Raw genomic sequence first — 12,026 nt, 5'->3', positions numbered from 1 at the left:
ATTTGGTTTTGTGGAAAGTACTTCCCAAGGTGAAACAAGAGATATTTATCAATAATTTCTGAACATAGGAGCTTTGAATAAAGAACAAATGTGAAAAAATTAGCATTTAAGAAAAAAGTTCCGTCAGATTTTCATAATCGGAATCCATCAAGGGTCCAAGGCTCTACTCGTAATTGGATCTTTTTGTTATATTGAAGTTCGAGAAAATTCTGTTATGCCTAAACAAGTTTTGAAAAAGGTACTTTTGTACCCAATATAAACATGTAGATACAAACGTACATACATACATGTGTTTGTGTGTCTATAGATCTTCCTCATCAGGAAAAAGATTTCTATCGAACCAAAATAAAAAGAATATACTTTCCTAAACTTAAGTATTGCCAAACAAAATTGAGCTTTAATAGAATAGTTATTTTGAACTAATGCTCCTAATTTGTTTTATTACCAAAAGAGTGCAGTTAATCAAATGGTCATTACTATCTTTGCATACAGATGCTGTTCTTATTGCTGTGACTGGGTTTCCCAATTCTTGAACACCTAAATTTGTGAGTCATTATTGATAAAAGTCAAGGTGGTCATTTCTTCAGGTTCGGGATATTACTCACTCGCCATTTGCAGAGAGAGAGCTTATGCTGATAAAGATTGCTGTGAATACTGCTGCTAGGAGGGACGTCCTTGATATCGCCAGCATTTTTCGGGCCAAAGCTGTTGATGTGTCTGATCATACCATTACCCTTGAGGTAAGAATTCTTAGCTATCTGTCTATCTATCAGCATGTTGTTACACCTTAGCATACTTTCTGTAGGATTTTAAAAGCAGTTTTGTGCGCTGAATCACTCTAATGGCATTCTTTCCTTTGAATGAAGAGGATAATTCTGATCTAATCTTCTATGGAGCACAACACTATCTTGGGGGTTGAGAAAGGGCCCTTCCTATGTGCTTTTATTTTTTTACAAAAAAACCTGTTAGTATAGATGTGACAGAGAGGCTTGCTCTGGAAAGCATAATGTTTTTCATTTGAACCTCAATAACATCAATACCATTCAAGATGTAAGAGGATAGAGGAATGCATTAAAATCAGAAGAGATTATTCCAGCATTGGAAAAGTCTGTTGAAAAGAATGATAGCTTCTACAGAATGCCATTTTCACAACTTCACATGGCATGTATAGCTTTATATTTATTACGGGGTGGTAAGAGCTCTAAGTTCTCGACTTCACATGGCAGATATCGCTTAACAAGCCTCTGCTACCAAATATGCTTTCTTTTCCATTTCTTTTCTTTCTTTCTTTCTTTTCGTGGGTGGGGGTGGCGGGGTTGTATTATGATTGGTTAGTTGCCAATTGATCATGTAAGACAGTACTTTATGTATGAGTGGGTGGGGGTGGGGGGGTTGTATTATGATTGGTTAGTTGCCAATTGATCCTGTAAGACAGTACTTTATGTATGAGTGGGTGGTTCTTAAACAAAGATCCAATGAAATCTCATCTTTCCTCTTTTACCTTATTGACACCAATCATTATATGGGCACATCTGTAAGTATAATGTCGTTGTCTACTCTTATTAGCACTCCATTTCATTGTCAATTACATATTTCTAGGGATTAGGTCGAGTTGGAGAAACACACCTAATTTTGAAGCATTTTAGGGGCAATATAAGCATGACAAACACCTTTGGCCATACTTATGAACCTGCAGAAATTGAACAGCAGCTCAACTTCATCTGCAACCCTACCCTGCTTTACTCATTCTAGTTTATTTAAATTTGAAAAGAGGGATTACTTATCTAAAATTTTTTAGAAATGAGGGATTGAGTGTCTATTGGTATAGATGTTATTTGAAAACTGACAATTGATGGATGGATAATAATATGAGTTTGGATACAAAATTGAGCTTTAATAGAATAGTTATTTGAAAGCAAACCAAAATTATAGCAGTTAACCTAAGACATTCATTAACATGCTACTGATAGCTTGGCTCAGCTGGCTGGCATCGCTAATCCCCACTATCTTCTCCATCCTTACTAATACTATCTGGTTTACATGTGCTCCAGCTTACAGGTGATTTTAACAAGATGGTTGCACTACAGAGGTTATTAGAGCCTTTTGGAATTTGTGAGGTATTTCCTGCATTTTTATAGTCGTAACTTTGAGTTGTCATGTGAACTTAGTTCAAAGTCTTTGCTTCATTCAATTAACATTTTCAAACATTTCACATACTGTTAATGCTTATTCTCGATTTTTTGTGAGGATCTTCAAATGAGTGCTTGAAAATGTAAATGAGGAAGGCACTCAACTTGCAAAGCTACTTGATGTGATCAATCCTTATTGTGTGAGCTTTATCAAAAATTGTTCCAAGTTTAGATCTATAATTCTTGAGTTACAACCAAATTTGACATGCCTCAATATTGAGAGAGATTAAAGATTTTAAAAACATTGGAAAAGTTATTTGCAGTAACCTGTAGATTCCAAGATCCTTTCCCCTCTCCCCAGGAAACTGTAGATTCCGAGAGTTACTTGAAACCTAGCTGCTATGATTGGTTGAAGTGCGGTCAACCAGCTTTTGCCTAATAATAAACTGAATTTACTTGATGCTGCTATATATGGGATAAGTTTAAGCTCCGTACATTGATTTGATGTCCTTGCAAACTGTCATCTAAGGGATATTTTTGAACCTTGGAAAATTCATATAAAATGTTTTAAGATGGTTGAAATATCTGGCATAAAGAATCTCTTACTTGGGTCCATTTTTATTGAGTTTTACATCGCCTTATCCATGGAATATCCATGAGTCATTGCTAAAAAATGAATTCTGAAAATTCCACCATCGCTTGTGTGTGCCTTAAGTCACCTGATCTTTCACAAGGATACCATACTACATTAAAATCCCCCCTACTACACTAAGACATCTCCCACCAACTTATGTCAAAGACATTGTCTTTCCACATCATCATCTGGCCCATAAACACTCGCATTAGCCCATTCAAAATTCTCCGTATTGCATCTGAAAGAGCACGCTACCACAAACTTACCCACAGATTCCTCAATCTCCTCCACCACTCTTGCCTATCCTACATTAACAGAATACCTTTTGATGCCCCTCTTGACCCCAAATACAACCCAATCCACATTCTTACAACCCTATAAACTACAAACCACCTCCCTAGTAATAATCTCCATTTTTATCTCTTGCAAAACACTATCACCTTTCCACTCCCTTAGAAGCCCTCTAATCCCCATCATTTTCCTGTTATCATTCAAGCCTCTCACATTTTATGATATGATCTTAGGTTTCATAAAGAACATTTGCCACCCCTCCCTCTACCTGTCACTCCATGAGATTGACCTCCCTTAACATCATAATTCATCAAACATACCATTCTCTTTAATTCATGATTTCCTCTATTCCCAGATTTTCCACTCAAATATGTAATACTACTCACCCCACTTTGAGGTTGACTAGCTTCAATCGTAGTGAACAAAGCCATAAGTTAGATCCTCAAAAACTTCACTATATTAGACCCCTGGCACATGCGCCTACAAGCGCGTAACCAATTCTCTTGAGAAAAAGAGAGAAAATCTAGAGAAGTCGAGAGTGGAGATAAAGAAGTAAGAAATTAGAGAGGAGGAGGAGGAGGGGGGGCCGGGGGATGCTGACGTCATCTTATGTGGGCAAGAGTAGTTAAAGATGCTGATGTCATCTTATGTCATTCTTTTTTTAATAATATTATTATTATTTTTTTGATGAATTTAATGTTTATATTAAAATAGGTGGTGGTTGTGTTACACTGTATAAGGATAGAGGGTGTTTTGGAACTTTTGAGAAAGATATTGGTGATTGAAAACTGTTCTTGCTGAATTAATCTTAGAGATTTACGAACTATTTCATCTTTCTTGAAGGTTGCAAGGACAGGGAGGGTGGCATTGGTGCGGGAGTCGGGTGTAGATTCCACATACCTCCGTGGTTACCCCCTTCCATTGTGATACTTCGAGTTACTAGCTTACAATGGTGGAGCATCTTAAGTGAGTTCCTCGCCTTTCCTTTAATGGGTTCCTTTTTTCTAATTCTTTTTTACTGGCATTTTCTCATTATCTGATAGTGGAGGAAAAGCTGATGACTTTGACTTGTTCCTAATATGTGTTGGGTCTCTTGAAGGGCAGATCAGTGCGGCATTTGGGAGTTTCGAAAAATATGGTGCTTCTTTCAGGTTATAAATGTTTCCTCTTTGCACTTAAGATGTTGACTTTTAACCGAACTACAGTGTATCTATTACATGAATGACATGAGCGGATGTACCTTTACCTCTCTATTAATGTCTCTCTCTATTTTATTCGAGTATTTGTTGTATCGTCCAGCTCATGAAAACAATCTTCAACTTCCGCCAGATAGCCAGCATTTACTGAGTTGAGTTTAGGCTAGGCACCTAACTTGTCTATCTGAATTAGTTCCTTCCTGGCGTAAAAAAAAAAGAAAAAGAAAAAAAAAAAGCCCTATTTTACTTTTTAACTTTGTTTTTCTTTTCTCTTGACAATAACTTCAAATGTGGCACGAAGTTGATAAATTGGTTCTGGTAAATCAGTAGCAACAGTGGGGTTTCTGGCATTCTGCCCCCCCCCCCCCCCAGGGGAGGCAGGCGTTTTGCACATATTGATATGATTTTTCACAGGTTTTGACAGTGGGGATGTGGATCCACGTGCATAAATAGATTTGTTCACTCATAGTAGGATCAAGAAGGTTTACTTCCGAAGAAGAATTTTGCAGATGATGTTGATCTTTCAGGAATTATTGTTTGCATGTTAGCTATACTCACTACTGCATATGCTTAAAGCCACTTTGTTTAGATCATGCAACGTATATCAAGAACATTATTCCAAGAGGTTGATATAACTATGTTACCGACTCACAATAACCAACCCAATAAATTGTTAGACACTCGAAATTTTTAAACCCCACAACCTCTTAGAGCCATTGAGCCTGTTTTCCGAGACAATTTGCTTCTTAGCAGATCTCCAAGGGAGCAATGCATGATAATTAAATACACTACTGAACCTGTTTGGTTCTCGCCTCTTGGCAGCATCTCCATCTCAACAAGCACATCACGGTGATTGTTGCCATTACCTTACGGGGCTCTTCACTGTGCCCTTTTGCCACATGTTATCGACTTGTTAGAAAGACTCAGAATTGTTTATGGGAATTATTCATGAATTTATTGCCGATTGTTTTTTTATGTCCCGCCTTTATTGTTTGGGCTTTGTTGTTAGAGTGTATACCCTTTTATGGTTGTTGGACCCTTCTATCCCTATTTCAGTTGCTGAAAAGAAAAACAAAAAAGGGGAAAAATAAAAAAACAAGATACACCACTGAAATGTTGCATGTCATGAGGGACTCTAAACAATATACTTTTCGTCTCTACAAACATACTATAAAAAACCCATGATATTGTCTAATAACGCAGGGAACAAAAACTAATCGACAAGCTATTTCAAATATAAAATAGGGGCAATGAGAACCAAGTAGAATATTAATATAGATAGATATATATACAATTAGCTGTGGCCCAACAGGCGTGAAATGTTACATATTATGTATACATATATCTTGCATAATGCTAATATTATGTCAAGAAGCCATTACATCTAGAACTATTATATGTCAAACAGGTAGGTTTCATATGAGATCAAACTAGAATATCTCAGTCAAAGAGAAACCCAGTGTTTTTCAGTGGACCTGAGTTTTTTCTTGAGCAACAATAAGTTCATCCGGAAAAGAAACATCACTGGTATCAGATGGCATCAAGATTTCGTCATCAGCTGTGAAATGGTACCTCTCCCCAATAGCTCTAAGAAGCTGGTACACTTCAAACATAGTAGGTCTCTCCTTTGCAGTTGGCAACACACAATTACAAGCAACTTTAAGAAATTGTGTAAGCTCATTGTCAAAACCCTTTCCGACCAAACACTTATCAATGGCAGTTTGGAGAAGGGAATTACTTGACAGATCTGTGATCCACTCAACTAAACTTCCCTTGAAGCTTTCGGGAGCACTAGCCACACGGGTCGGTTTCTCACCTGTTATCAACTCCAAAAGAACAACTCCAAAGCTGTAAACATCCCCTTTCGGAGTGGCTACCAATGTCCGGGGATACTCAGGAGCAACATAACCCAAATCCCCAAACTCTCCATTGACAAAAGTACTCAAATGGGTGTCGACCGGATTCATAAGCCTCGCAAGGCCGAAATCGGATAACTTGGGGTTGAAGTCCTTATCCAAAAGTATGCACTTGGAGCTGATGTTACGGTGAATAATCCGTGGGTTGCAGTTATGATGAAGCCATGCCAAACCTCTGGCTGCTTCAATCCCAATTTTGAGCCTCAAGGGCCAGTCCATGCTTCTCCTAGCCTCAGCTTCAGTACTAGTACTAGCAGCATGTAGTTGATCATAGAGTCTCCCATTTTCCATGAATTTGTACACCAAAATTCTCTCCTTCTTTGCCATGCAAAATCCCATCAAGGGAACCAAGTTACGGTGTTTGACGTTCCCCAGTGTGTTCATCTCAGACACAAATTCTTTCTCTGAACGCTGCGAGTCCTGTAGCCTCTTAACCATAAGGTGACAACCATCAGGAAGCAACGCTTTATACATTGTTCCGGTCCTTCCTGTTCCAATGATATTGCTTTTGTTGAAGTTGTCAGTTGCCTTCATGAGATCACTCAATCTCATTTTAGAAACTGACTTCTCAAACAATGAAACCTGTAAACAACATTTGAACATGTTTGTTAGTATCAAAAGAAAACAACATTTGAACATGTTTGTTAGTATAGTAGTACTAGTCAGTCATTTAATTTGATTATGAAAAAGAAAACAGACTACCTTGATGCCCTTGGTTCCTTTTATACTCTTTGCCCATTGGTTACCTTCAGGGTCATCTTCCTTCTTCTTCTTGTTTATAACTACTCCGCGCGAGAAGTAGTAGAGAACAATACCCACAATAATAGCTGTAAAAGTTATCCCACCAACTGCTGCTGCGGCAATGACTCCAACATGAGATTTCCTTGGGGCACCTTGGCAGGCTCTCAAGGGTCCCCCGCAGAGTCCCAGATTGTTGGCATAGCTCTCAGCCGTTGCAACAGAAGTAGAGCTGAACACAGGGACTTGCCCTGACAAGAGATTGTTGGACACACTAAATGTCTTGATCCGACTGAGCTGCCCGAGTTGCAACGGGATCTTACCGGCTAACTGGTTGTGGTCGAGTTTAAGCACATTCAAGTAAGAACAATTTGCAAGATTCAGCGGGATCTCACCTGAGAAACTGTTGGATGAGAGATCAAGGGATGTCACAAACGTGAGTTTATGTGATATATCATCCGGGATGGGTCCTGATAGCTTGTTGTTTGAAAGATCTAAGCCCGTCAAGCTTGAACAATTCTCGATGCCAGCAGGAAACTTGCCCTTGAGACCCATGTCTGAAAGCCGGATGTTTAGAACTTTGTTCTCATCCGGGTGCCAACAATCCACACCAGTGAACTTGCAAATGAATCCCTCGGTATTGTTGTTGAAATTCCAGGAGGAGTTCAAGTAGCCATAAGGGTCTTCAAGAGAGTCTTTGATGGTTCTCAAGCAGTAAATATCACTCAAAGTGGCTAAACTTGAACTAGTACTACTAAGCAACACCATCATCGTAAACAATATCAGAGTGGGGGCAACAACAACCACATCTTTGGCATTCAACATCCTTGGAATAAAATTAAGAAAAACAATTTTACCCAACTCAAGAGCAATTTATTTAAGGAAAAACAATCTTACAAGATGAGTGAGTTACAAGAAACAACAACAACAACAACAACAACAACAGTAGGAACTCTAGCAGCAGCCCTAAATTTGATACGAGGATGTTACAGACACTAACCTTAGATCCTTGAAGACCCAAGAAAATTTGAAACGCAATTGACTAATCCCAGTTATACATAAAAGATAAAGAAGATTTGGGACATACCCAGAAGAGAAAATGGTGCAAGTATTTTGTATGGGAACTATCTTCTATAAGAAGAAGAATAATGAAAAAAAAGAAATATCAGGGAAAAGAAGAAAACGTACAAGACCCTCTCTGGCTGTCTGCAGCATAAGAATCAGCTACGAAACATCAGTTTTGTGACGAAGACTTCCTTTTGTGTCGGTCTTTCTAACTTTTCAACAACTCAGAGGCGGAAAAGTCCAAAGGCGTAGAAAAGGACGGCCATGGATTAGTGGGAGAAGTCTGTGGATGCCTTGTTTAGGAGTGACATTGAATGGGATTTTGACTGTTTTGACCACTGAGAGGCTTGCGTATCAAATGGGTTGGGTTGGTCGCACAATTTGGAGAAGAAAATGTTTGTTTATACAATCTCATCATGCCAATTCAACTTTCCAGTCTTATTCTACTTCTCTTGTTCTCACACACCCTTGCAATTACGCGTGAAAATGCAATAATAGCCAATATCTTTATCCACAACCGCAAAATGTAAATAATGATTTTTTATATTTACATCCGTATCATGCGATTACTATTTACATTCGTGCGGTTAATGCAAATAATAAACGTGGATATTATTTGTTATCCGCATTTGAGGTAATGAGCGTTTTAGACCTTAAAATTGTAATTCACTAATTATTGCTTCTAGTAAATACTGTTGGAAATAATTTTGGATGGTGCACAAATTCTCATTGATATAAAACCATTGCAATCTAAAAATTAACAATAAAATAAATAAAATACAAGAGATGAAAAGTAGAGTATGGAAAGATCTCACAATGTGCTATAGAATCACGCAAGAGCGTTGTCTTTAAAGGTTGATTCGTGCCTCCCGGAGTGTATAACTCGGTGCGATCGGATCCTTTGACACGCAACCTCCCAGGATTAGACTATAGCGTCTACCTTCGTTAAGGACGCACTTCCAATAACGAAGACTAGTAGAACAACCCTTTGATCTTCTTAAAAAATAAACGTAAATAGAAAATAGAAATTGAATAGAATAGAATTCTATACAATTGATCTTCTAAAATAGGACAAAACTCTTTTATAAAGAAAATGAGTTTGTCTTTCTTTCTTTCTTGTTGCAAGCTCACTCTACCATGGGATTGTGGATGTTTTCTTTTCTTTTTATAATGTCCAAATGGTCATAACACCAAAAACGGTAAAACATTTGTTAATAACAAAATGGTCAAACTACAATAAAACTTGTTAAAGACTAACGGTCAAAACGGTAAAAATCAATTAAAACTAATTTTTATTTAATAACTCATAACCAAGTAATAAATACAAACGGCCATAAAAGTTATATCTCATAACCAAGTAATAAACACGAACGGTCATAAAAGTTATATCTTATAACCAAGTAATAAATACAAACGGTTATAAATCAAAATGGTTAAAGATAATTTTTATTTCTCATAAAAACCTTTAAGAATATATTATCAAATGATAAAACATTTCCAAATGACTTAAAATGAATGTTTGTAACAAATATTACAACAAATACCAAAAAAAAAAAAAATTATTTATAATTGAACACTATTATTCATATCACATTTTCTAATAATTTTGTCAATAAATTTTCATCACAGACATTTTTTAATATTTAGCTTCTAGTAAATTTATGGTTGGTAACAAGAAAAAATAATTAAAAATAATAATAATAATAAAGGAATAACATATAAGGCAATTAATCAGAACAAATTAAAGAGTTTTCTAAAAGTGAAATCCAACAACATTATAAATCTAGCATAAGAAACATAAATTACAAATCCGACAAACATAAATTAAAAAATATTATATATGTATATATAGAAAATATAATATATATTAAATATATATAAAGGAATGTGGATGCGAATAATATCCACATCTGCGTATCCTAAAACCGCTATCTGCATTTGCATTTGTAGATTTTAGTTTTTGCTATCCACATCCACATATGCGGATAGCGGATGCGGGCTGCGCCTGCATTTTCACCCTTACTTGCAACTCAACAAGTGAAAATTAAATTGAAGTTCCTCGACTCAGTGTCCATACATAGACCACGTGATTCTCTTATACATTTTTAATATAAATTGATGTATTTTTAGAATATAAATTAATATGTTTTTAGAGTATTAAATATCATTTTTTAAGAAAATATTTTTTACTGAAAATATTTTACGTGAAACCTTAGTATTTCATAGTCGGATTCAAATATCTGCAATATCATAGGTGATGTCATATTTGAAATTAACCACAATTACCTACACATATACAGTTAAGTATGAAAATATTCTCTTTACACTCATTCTGATTCTTGCACACATGCCTATTTCCTTAAGAGATTTAAACCCAAAATTTTATCCTAAATCATTGAACCGGGTGGTTTCTGACATTAGGGTCTGACATTAAACAAATGTTAATATAGATGAAATGACTTATATACCTCTAAAATTTTTATAAAATTTTTTTGTTTAAAAAAAAAAAAAAAAAAACGAAAGGTATATTCATACGTTTCGGTTTGAGTATATTCTCACAAGGCTAGATTTTAGCTAAAACCCAGAATTAAAGGTGATCTCCTTCCTCGTTGGTGCGATTACAGAACGCACAAAGAAGTAAGAGGACGTGCTGGAGCGGCGGTGAATCGGAACTGGCAGAAGCTGCTGGTGTCAAACAGTAACAGCCCAAGAAAAAGGAGGAGGAGAAACTCTGATCGTGAGTCGGTAGCTACGACGGGAGTGGTAGGACACGCCGCCGCAGCACCAATAATTCACGGGTTGAGCGCGGATTGGGGTGGGCAGGGCCTCCGAGGAAGCATCGGAGCGGGCAAAGCCTTGTGACGGGTGGAGGACAGCCCAAACGTTTATCTGACTGGAGAAAACACGGCAAGAGATTGCCGAGACACTGCAATAGAAAAGCAACAAAGTGCAACAGGTATGAAAAAAAAAAAAGACTCTGTTTGTCAATTGAAGAAACAGAGTTTTTTCATTCTTTCAGAATCAACGCTACGCTCTGATACCATGATAAAACCGAGAATGAAGAAAAAAAGTACTTGTGGATTATCGATCTACATAGAAATTTGGGGGACATAATCTGTATGAATTGAATGTAATTTTTCTGTACATGGACAACAATGTTGTAGAGGGAATGTGAACCTTGGAGTTTTCTTCATTTTCTCATTTGGTTTCTGACCGTTGTTGATCTTTTCCTTTATTGTTCATATTTCTATCCTCAACACCCTAAGTGATCACTTTGCTTATTCAAGTTCAGTTTTTCAGTTTTGGGAGCCAAGAGTCAAATTTTAAGATTTATATCCTTTGCAATCAAAAAGAGGGTAATGAATACTAAGAAACTTGAAAAAGCACAGAAAATCTTCCACCACCCCCCCTCCCCCCCTTTTCCATGTGAAAATCTAGTTTATAATTTCTTTGTTCAATATGAGTTAGTGAACCACATATTTGATGATTTGGGGAGAATTGGTGCAAGTTTGAGTTAAATTTATCAAAGCTTCAAGAAGTATATAAAATTCATTTACTTGTTGATAATGTGGTTATGATGGGTGATTGCACCACTGTATATATAGGCTGGCTAAGTCAAGTGGCTGCATGAGATATACTGCCTTTTTTCTCTGCATAGAGGCTGAAGATTGTCATAATGGCTTCAAGAGCAATTTTGCGAAGGAGGAAAAACCTATTCAATTCCTTGAATCAATCCACTTGCTTGATTCAAGGTTTCCCGAGTTTCAAACATGGACGTACATCCCCATCTTATGAATTATTGAGTTCAAGCTGGGTTGCAAATCATCCAATTGCAGTTACTAATTATCAAAATGAAGGAGGTTCATCTTCAGTCAACAAAGATGGATTACCAGGTCTTTTATCAGCTGGATTTTCTAGGCAGAACTCATTCGCATTTCCAATTTCAGGTTGTGGAATTGGAAGGGCAGATTTTGTTCATTCTCTGGGAGTTCAGTGGATTTCATTATCTATTCGCTATGCTTCCACAGCCACAGCCAGTCAACCTGAAAGGGCTGGT

General features: G+C 36.9%; 2 protein-coding genes across 5 annotated transcripts; one reads left to right on the top strand and one right to left on the bottom strand.

The window, feature by feature from the left end:
• Positions 1-83: 83 nt before the first annotated feature.
• Positions 84-4,345, top strand: LOC132170590 (acetolactate synthase small subunit 1, chloroplastic-like). Of its 2 annotated transcripts, none has more exons than XM_059581615.1 (4): positions 84-740; positions 2,052-2,117; positions 3,898-4,020; positions 4,154-4,345. In XM_059581615.1, exons 1-3 carry the CDS (start codon positions 630-632, stop codon positions 3,979-3,981), a joined length of 261 nt encoding a protein of 86 aa, XP_059437598.1. In that variant the 5' UTR covers positions 84-629; the 3' UTR covers positions 3,982-4,020; positions 4,154-4,345. The 2 variants fall into 2 exon arrangements, with proteins under 2 accessions (XP_059437598.1, XP_059437597.1); XM_059581614.1 differs by having other exon boundaries at positions 92-740; positions 4,159-4,345.
• Positions 4,346-5,501: 1,156 nt separating this feature from the next.
• On the bottom strand, positions 5,502-8,389 carry LOC132170589 (probably inactive leucine-rich repeat receptor-like protein kinase At5g48380). Of its 3 annotated transcripts, none has more exons than XM_059581612.1 (3): positions 7,905-8,389; positions 6,869-7,730; positions 5,502-6,748 (listed from the first exon to the last, which is right to left on the bottom strand). In XM_059581612.1, the coding sequence occupies exons 2-3, from the start codon at positions 7,727-7,729 to the stop codon at positions 5,717-5,719; spliced, it is 1,893 nt and encodes a 630-aa protein (XP_059437595.1). In that variant the 5' UTR covers position 7,730; positions 7,905-8,389; the 3' UTR covers positions 5,502-5,716. The 3 variants fall into 3 exon arrangements, with proteins under 3 accessions (XP_059437595.1, XP_059437596.1, XP_059437594.1); XM_059581613.1 differs by having other exon boundaries at positions 8,093-8,388; XM_059581611.1 differs by having other exon boundaries at positions 6,869-8,389.
• Between the last annotated feature and the right edge of the window lie 3,637 nt (positions 8,390-12,026).

Source organism: Corylus avellana, chromosome ca2, assembly GCF_901000735.1.
Source record: "Corylus avellana chromosome ca2, CavTom2PMs-1.0".
NCBI classification, from domain to species: domain Eukaryota; kingdom Viridiplantae; phylum Streptophyta; class Magnoliopsida; order Fagales; family Betulaceae; genus Corylus; species Corylus avellana.
This window is presented reverse-complemented; position numbering and strand designations above follow the sequence as displayed.

Coding starts and splice junctions, on each gene's coding strand:
- LOC132170590 (XM_059581615.1), top strand. CDS start 630: ATGCTGATAAAGATTGCTGTGAATACTGCTGCTAGGAGGGACGTCCTT. Junction 741..2,051: donor ATCATACCATTACCCTTGAG/GTAAGAATTCTT, acceptor CATGTGCTCCAG/CTTACAGGTGATTTTAACAA. Junction 2,118..3,897: donor AGCCTTTTGGAATTTGTGAG/GTATTTCCTGCA, acceptor TCTTTCTTGAAG/GTTGCAAGGACAGGGAGGGT.
- LOC132170589 (XM_059581611.1), bottom strand. CDS start 7,729: ATGTTGAATGCCAAAGATGTGGTTGTTGTTGCCCCCACTCTGATATTG. Junction 6,749..6,868: donor AAGGAACCAAGGGCATCAAG/GTAGTCTGTTTT, acceptor TGTTGTTTACAG/GTTTCATTGTTTGAGAAGTC.